Source organism: Octodon degus, unplaced genomic scaffold (assembly GCF_000260255.1).
Source record: "Octodon degus isolate 3935 unplaced genomic scaffold, OctDeg1.0 scaffold00123, whole genome shotgun sequence".
NCBI lineage: Eukaryota > Metazoa > Chordata > Mammalia > Rodentia > Octodontidae > Octodon > Octodon degus.
In genome coordinates this window covers 3,548,674-3,557,341 of record NW_004524699.1, presented here as the reverse complement: position 1 = coordinate 3,557,341, position 8,668 = coordinate 3,548,674, and the positions used below count along the sequence as shown (strand labels likewise).

The window sequence follows — 8,668 nt, the reverse complement described above, 5'->3', positions numbered from 1 at the left end:
CCTAACTGGCTGCCTTTTCCTGTCCCCAGGTCGCCAAGAAGGTGGGCTGCCCCCAGGATGACCCCACCAGGATGGCCAAGTGCCTGAAGGTTGCCAACCCCTGGGCCCTGACCTTGGCCTACTTATATCCCTGGGAAAAACAGGAGTGTGAGTGTGGGCTTTCAGGTTGACCCCTCAGGGTTCCTGGAGCCAGGATGTCCCTGCTGGGTGACCCACGTACCCACAGAGGAGCGGACTTGGAGCACACGGTCTCACCCTGTGGCTAATCCCTTGGGCCCCCGGCGGCTTGTATGGAGCCCTGGGTCACCCCAAGGGGTAAGAGAAACTGAGCTGATATTTGTTTCTGTTCCTATCCTCTGAGTCCCCAGTGACTGCTTGAGAAGCTGATGAACTTGTGCTCCCTGCAGACCCCCAGCACGGCCCAGGTTGGCAGCGCCCGCTCCCACTCTTAGGTGGACTCCCAAACCCGAGACCCAGCGGCCGCTGCATGTGGCTCCATCTTTCCTTCTTCCCTCCCTCATTCCTCTGGCAAACATTGTTCCCCACCTGGGGTGACACTGGGCCTTTCCAGCAGGACCCAGGGCGCCCCAGCAGTGCCCTCCCCTACTGGGTAAGACGCGTCCCTCTTGCCCTCTCCTCAGCCCAAGCACCCTGAAGCCCCAACATTGCCATCTGTACCCAACGGGCAACGAACCCGAAGTCTTGGCACAGCACAGCCAAGGAAGTAGCACAGCCCCAGTGCAAGCTCCCCATGCTTCATTTCTGTTCCTGGAGCCGGGATCCACCCAGCCTGGTGCACCTGAGCTCTCTGCCCCTGGGCTGGGTTCCTGGCCCCAACACCCAGCGCTGTTTGGAGTCTGCTGCGGAAAGCAGCACGGGCCCCAAGGGAAGCTGTGGGCCGCCTTCCCGACTCAGCTACCTGTTGTGCTAGGGACAGCTGAGGGTCTGCAGGGCGAGACTAGCCATAGATGTTCGATAGTTTCCAAGGTGACCCTGACCCTGGGAGAGGGTGTCACCTTTCTTTTCACCTGCAGATCTTTGCTGCCCTTAACAGAAGACGGGTGAGAAGAGAGGGAGGGGAAGCAGGACTGGCACTGAAGCAAAGGGACAGACCTGGCCCTCAGAGCTGTGCACTTATCCTGAGGGACCGCGCAGCAGCATCTGGGCACACTGATGCTTGTCACCAGGGGAGGAGCGGCACTGCTGGCACCTGGTGGGCTGCAGCCAGGGACGCAGCTCAACCCTATCCTAGGGCAGTCCTCCGACTTCAGGACTCTGCAGCTCTGGGTCCTTGCCCTTCACCAGGCCTCCCTGGACCAGGCTGAGAAGGGAGCAGCACAACTCTGGATAGAAAGGGAGGCAGGATGTGCTAGAGGTGCCCAAAGCTGCGGGCTGGCCTCCCAGATCCTTTGTTTTACTAGCTGGGCCTTCATCTTGTCGTCGATGGAGACTTCATTCCCGATGACCCGCTCAACCTGTTTGCCAACGCTGCTGACATTGACTACCTCGCAGGCACCAATGACATGGATGGCTGCTTCCTCGCAGCTCTGGACATGCCCAGCATTCAGGATTCCAACAAGAATATCACAGAGTAAGCACAGAGCTAGGATCCAAGAGCAGCCCTTGCTTGGGGACAGTGGGAAGGAGCACCCTGGGGAGTCTGCCCCAAAGGGAGAAGACATCGGAAGGGGAGAATGAGGCAGTGGGGCGCGTTGGGGTGGATGTGCAGACCCTCCTGGTGGCTGAGGGGCAGAGTCGAGTGCCTGTTTGGTCCCTGCAGTGAGGACTTCTACAACCTGGTCGCTGGGTTCACCATGACCAAGGGCCTGGATGGTGCCAGGGCCGCCTTTGACATCTACACCGAGTCCTGGGCCCAGGACAGTTCTCAGGAGACCAAGAAGAAGACAGTGGTGAACCTGGAGATGGACATCCTCTTCCTGATGCCCACAGAGAAAGCCCTGGCCCAGCACAGAGCCAACGCCAGGTGAGGGCCTGGGAAGAGGGTGGCGTCCTGGGGCGGGTGTCCAGGGCGCTGCCCCTCCATGCCGTGAGTCCATGACAAGCCACCCGAGGTCTGAGCTTCCCCGACCTGGAGAGAGGGAGGCGCTGAGGGCCCCTGCCCTGTGCACCACCCTTATCCTCGAGAATCAGGGCCAGAACCGTGTCTGGAGCACTGGGGCCCAGGTCTTTTGCTGGCAGGAACCAGCACTCTGCTCCTGACCAGCCTTGTCCAGGAGCCTAGCTGGGAGGTGTAGCCAGCTGGCTTTTGGTGGAGCAGCAGGGCCATTGGGGGCACTGCATGAAATCGTAGGCACAAGAATTTGAGGGACGCAAGAGCCCGGCTCCAGGAGGCCGGGGGCTTGTGCGGAGGCCCACCACAGCCTCACGGCTGCATCTGGGATCTTTGTAGACGGGGAACCAGCAGGCAAAGCAACCTGCAGCTGATGGCAAGGATTCCCACAGGATTCCAGTCTAAGGGAAGGAGAGGCTGCAGTCCCTGGGAAGGTCGGAGCGGGCGGAGTCCTGCTGGTCCCCAGGTTGCCGCTCTCCTTCAGGCATCCGCTCTTCCATTGTGCAGTCGGTCTCTTTGCAATTTTCTTCACTTAGTGCCCAATTCCAGCATGTGACTTGGAATCTCCAAGTTTCTATTTGGTAGTTGGAGACCCAGAGACACAGCGGAAGCCGATCTTCTCCCAAAGCTGTCGAAAGACAGCTGCCTTCTTGTGTCATGAAATGGCCATTGCAAATGATATTTAAAACAGTGAAAAAATTCATATAACATAGACTGGAGCACACCTGTAGCCTCAGCACTTGGGAGGCAGAGACAGGAGAATTACAAGTAAGACGCCAGCTTGGGCAAGTCAGAGATCCTGTCTCAAAATGAAGTGTGATGGGGCTGGCGAGATGGCTCAGTGGTCTAAAACACCTACTTGGAACAAGCTTGGCAAAGCACAGGGACCGCGGTTCGATCCCCCAGCACCACATGCCAGCCAGCCGCGCCCCCTGGTGGGCTGAGCTGGCCACACACACACACACACACACACACACACACACACACACTAAATAAATAAACTTTAAAAAAAAAAAAAAAATGAAGTGTGAAAATGTTCCGGAAGCCAGCGAGGCAGACACCTACAGTCTCAGCACACTGGGAGGCTGGGCAGGGTATCGAGTATCGAGTCCAGCAAGGGAATTCATACATTATTTCAAAACAAACAAGCAAACCCCTCTTAAAAGGGCTGGGGATGTGGGTCAAGATAAAGGTCCTGGGTCTAATTCCTGTAAAACATATAGACACACACCACACGCAGCTAAACATAAACATTTTAAAAAGTAGATATAAATTCTCTTGGCCTTTAGGATTTCTCAGTGTTCACTCCCCCCTACAATAAACGTCCAAGCCTCAGCACAAGACACAAACAAACACACAGAATGAAAGCAGGAGGACACAGGCCAACCGAGCGTCTCCCAAAACTCCCTGGGGCCTGGGAGGGGGCAAAACAAGAAGCCCCGCACCTGAGTGACCCCAAGCAATAGCAACGGGAGTTCAGCAAGGCATCCGACAGGCTCGAGGAAGGTGTAAGGAGTAAAAGACACCAAGCAAAGGTTGAAGAGCTACACAATGAAAACCACGCAGGATCAGCACAGGAAACTGTGAGTCCCTAAAGCGGCTTCAAGTAAAAACTCAGAGCAAAAGTTTTACTGGAAGTATGGGCACCAGAAGGGACTAATGTGAGGACAAAGCCAGACACAGGCTTGATGTCACTGATCAGTTGAGAGATGCCACAAAAGCAACGGAGAGCTGGAAGTGGAGCCAGTAGCTCCTGGGTGACGTGAGGAACGCCAGGGGAAGACGGACTATGAGTGTTAAAAAAGGAGAAGGGAAGGGCCGACCAAATAGCTCAGCGGATTAAAGTGCCTGCAAGCAGGCTCAGGGGCTGGGGTTCAATCCCCAGCCTGCCATGCCGGCCCCACATCCCGGGGTGCACTGAGATGGCGATTGAGACTGGATGTGGTGGTGCATGCCTGTAATTCCAGCTCTTGGGAAGCTGTAAACAGGTGGATCACTATGAGTCTGATCTAGTAGTGAGACCCCGAACACCCTGTAGATCCTTCCCTAAAATTAAAACAAACAAACAAACAAACAGAAGGGAACACAAATGGCGTTTTTTTTTAAAAAAAAAAAACCTTTCTGGAAATAAAAGACAAAAATTTTCCAAATGAGGTAAAAGAATTCAACATACAGATAAGCGAAGTAAACCAAACCCCAGTTAGCCACTGTGTGACACATCATAGTCAAAATCCCAGAAATGCATCGCAGGAACAGAGTCAGGAAGGAGAGCTGCCAGGTATAGCCGAGTCTTCTACGCAAGCCTTAAAGGCTGAGGGGGCTTGGAGGGAAGTGTTTCGAGCTCTGAAAGAGAATAATTTCCAACCCGGCTGACATTTCTGGAAGATTAATCAAAATCGGTGGAGAAATAACACATTCATGATAAAACGCATCTCAAGAAATTCAAAGGCCACCAAACCAGTATTCCAAACATTCTCAGGGATACCTGGAAAGGGACCCTAAAAGCTGACAGTTAAAATAGTCTGTGAGAACCAATACCAAATAGGATGAGCCGTTAAGTAGATGGGAAACAGCCCCTCAGCAGCGGGGAGCGGAGGGGCAAGCCAGCGCCTCGCGGGGAATGGTCTCATTTCTCCAACCGAAAGACACAGACTGGCAGAATGGATCAAGAAACAGAACCCACCAGGATGCTGTAAGCAAGAAACACATTGGCCCCCAAAGGAACTCACAGACTAGCACATTAAAGGATCGAAAACAACATTCCATGGAACAGAAACTTGGAAAAGAGCAAGCGTGGCAATTTGAAATGTAGACCAAGTGCACTTCAAGCCAAAATTGATCAGCAGGGACAAAGAAAGTGGCCATGTATCAGCTCAAGCAACACCCCAGCGAGGAGGGGTAGCAATTATTCGCACGTATACACTGAGCAAGAGTGAACCTGACTTCATAAGACAGGTGCTACCGGATAAGACCTCAGATAAACACAAAGCCACTTAGAGTGGGGGACCTCAACACCCCACTAAAACAAGCAGATCACCGAGGCAAAATCTCAACAAAGAAATACCAGCTCGGAGCAAAACCTTTGAACAAACAGACTTCATAGATATTTGCAAAAGGCTCCACCCGACTACAGAGGGATGCACATTCTTTTTAGCTGGACATGGAACTTTCTACTAAATAGACCACATAGGGGCTGGTGAGATGGCTCAGTGGTCTAAAGCACCTACTTAGAACAAGCTTAGCAAAGCACAGGGACCGCAGTTCAATCCCCCAGCCCCACATGCCAGCCAGTCCCGCCCCCTGGTGGGCTGAGCTGGCCACACACACACACACACACACACACACACACACACACAAATAAATAAAATAAAAAAAAAGATTAAATAGACCACATAGGGCTAGGGAGATGGCTCAGAAGAATAAGTGCTTGCCTGGCAGGCACAAGGGCCTGAGTTCATTCCCTGCTTCTGAAAAAAAAAAAAAAAAAAAAAAAAAAAAAATAGACCACATACTAGCCAATAATCCACCACAAGTAAGTATAAAAGAATTGAAATTATGCCATGTCTATTACTAAACAATCTATTCTCAATAAACAAGGGCTACAAAGGAAATCAAGGGAAAACATGAGACAGTCTCTAGAACTAAAACATCCCAGAACTCACGGCACCCAGTGGAAAGGTCCCAAGAGCGAAGATGATGGCTGCGCGTGCCCAAGCCGCGAAACCAGAACAAGCCCACACGCAGCCCACCAGCGCACTGCATCTTCCCTGGAAGAAGGAGAACAGCGCCACAGGCAGTGCAAGGAAGAAAATTAGGCAAACCAAAGCAGAGAAAAGTAGAGAAAGTGAGAAATATAACACGACGAATGAATGATTTTAAGAGTTAGTCCTTCAGAAACAAAGTAGAGGGCGGGGGAGATAGCTCAGTGATCTAAGTGCCTGACTGGCAGGTGCAAGGGCATAAGTTCAATCCCCGGCACCACATGCTGTTTTAGCCCTGCTGGGGAGGCTGAGACATGAGATCCTTTATCAAATAAATAAATAAATACAACAAAGTAGACCAACCTTTATCCAATGTAGTCCACATTTTTTTAAAAAAGAAGAGAAGGGCTGGGGATATAATTTGTTGGCACAGTGCCTGCTTAGCAAGCATAAGGTCTTGATTTTGACTCCTGGTACTAAAAATAAAAATAAAAAAGTAGAGAAAAGACCTAAATCAATGCAATTAGAAATGAAAAAGATGAAATCACAATGGACATTGCCAAAAGAAAACCAAACTAAAAACTAAAACACTCTTCAGTACAATACTGCAGACTCTACACCAATAAACTGGAGAATTTCGAAGAAATGGGTAGATTCCTGCAGACATATGAATCACCAAAACTGAACCAAAAGGACTTCAAACCCTTGAATACTCAAAAAATGAACAATGAAATTGAAGTGGTGACAGTCCACCAAGTAAGAGCCCAAGACTGGACGGGGTCACTGCTGGCTCCTACAAACTCCAAGGGTTCTAACATCAATGCTCCTCAAATTTTTGAATGAAGATGGAAGGAAAGGAATACTGCTAAGGCCGTATGCAAGCTTCCATGACCCTGATTCTAAAACCACAGATGAGGATCTTGCCAAAAAAGAAACAGAGCTCAATCTCTTTAATGAATGAAGATGCAAAGGTACCAGCAAGCCAGCCATCAAAAAGATCACACGGCGTGACCAAGGAAGCTTTGTCCCAGGCATGCCAGGATGGTCCAGCGTACACAAGTCAACCAATGTCCTACGTGACATAAACAGAAACAAGGAGAAAGATCACACGGTCTGCTGAAGAGACAGACAAAAAACTTCTGAAAAATCCACCGTCCCTTGGCCGGGTAGACGGCTCTGCGATCTAAGCACTTGCCTGGCAAGCTTGAGGACCCGGGTTCAAACTGCAGTATCACATTCCTTGTGGACCCTGGAGCCCTGGACAGACCGTGCCAGCCACCAAAACTGGGCTGGGTGGTGCTCACCTGTAATTCCAGAACTGGGGAGGCTGAGACAGTAGGATCACTACGAGTCTGAGCTGTGTGGTGAGACCCTGTACCAAACAAATGAATAAATAAAAGGTTATTTTTTAATTTAAAAAAAAGCCACTGTTCTTTCAAGATTTAAAAACTGAGGAAATTCAGTAGAGAAGGATGATATCTCAATCATAAAGCCCATTTATGACAAACCTGCTGCCAGTCTCCTATTAAATGGGGAAGAGCAAAAGCTTTCCCTAAAATCAGGAACCAGGCGAGATTGCCCGCTCCCAGCACGCCTGCTCCACAAGTACGAGAAACTGCAGGAAAAGCAGTTAGGGCTGCAAAAGAAACAAAAGGAACACATAAGGAAGGCTGACGTCAAGGCATCCTTTGCCAATAGGTGGTGTGAGCTTCCTAGAAGGTCACCCCAAATCCATGAAAAGCCTCAGGGGAATCATGAGACTGGGGGACACACCAGGACACAAAGGCAGCACCACCACTCAGTAGTGTTCTGTCCACTGCAAATGAACCCCTGAGGAGGAAATGGTGGAGCCCTGCCCTTCACACTGCGCCCAGAAAGATGAACTACTCAGAAATTAAGGTTCCTGAGGCTGGGCATGACCTCTGCAAGGAAAACTGCGCTGCTGTGAGCAAGGTTCTTTCTTTTCGGAATAGTCTACTAGGAGACTGGTGGTCCTAACCAGAGGGCCTCTTCTTCACCCTCCCTTTGCCCTCCCTGCTCCTCTCAGCCCTCCCTCAGCCCTGCAGGGAGGACCCTTTCTGGGCAAGGGTCCATGTCTTTCTTGATCTTCACCTTCCAAATACTGTCCTTGTCTCCAGGGACAGAGGGACAGACCCCCTTGGAGCAGCTCTTCGCAGGAGGACCTCACAGGGGAGCCCCCAAAGCCCCAGTGGGGTTCTGCATTGTCTGGCTTTGTGGGACTGTCCAGGAGCTGAGGTCGAAGCTCCTGAGATAAGAGGCCAGTGGAGCCAGAGCCCAGGAGCAGACAGACATCTGGCCCAAGTCACATGCTGGCCCCTGCCAGCTCCCCCTGCAGCATAGAGGACAGTGAAGGCTCAGGGACACAGCTCCCCTGTGCTCTGAAGGTGGCCCCAAGCCTTAGCCTATGAGCCACACACAGGGCACGCCACACCCCTCCAGGCCCCAGCCCTGCCAGCCCTGCCTGTGCCACCTGTCTCTGCTCCCAGGGAGGCAGTAACCTGCCCAGGTACATGGTGGGCACCATGAGCTCCCGCCCTGGGAAAGGCGGGCGACCATGCACCTGCTCCTGCCCGTGTGTTTGACTCTGAGCTTGTGCACGTTCGTGCCGCGACCTTGGCCCTGGCTCCATAAATACCCGAGACACAAGGAAGGGCAGCAGAGGCAGATGCTCAGGATGGGGCACCTGGGGCTGGCCGTCGTGGGCCTGGCCTGCTGCTGGGCGCTGGTCAGGGCTGCAAAGGTAAGAGGAGCTGAGGACAGCTTTACTCGTGCTGTTGAAACAGATCCAGGAACTGTGGGACAGGACCTAGGGGAGGGAGGACAGAGTCACGGCAGAGGAGCGGGCTGAGTGAGACCCCAGCAGCGAGCCCATCGT

At 52.0% G+C, this 8,668-nt stretch overlaps 1 protein-coding gene across 1 annotated transcript in view; it reads left to right on the top strand.

Moving 5' to 3' along the window:
* Window positions 1-8,668, top strand: part of Cel (carboxyl ester lipase) — a 31,614-nt gene that overhangs the window by 15,957 nt on the left and 6,989 nt on the right. Inside the window, exons 14-16 of the mRNA XM_023700250.1 lie at window positions 30-147; window positions 1,450-1,591; window positions 1,781-1,984. Of these exons, the coding sequence (XP_023556018.1) occupies window positions 30-147; window positions 1,450-1,591; window positions 1,781-1,984 (464 nt within the window). The remainder of the gene's footprint in view (window positions 1-29; window positions 148-1,449; window positions 1,592-1,780; window positions 1,985-8,668) is intronic.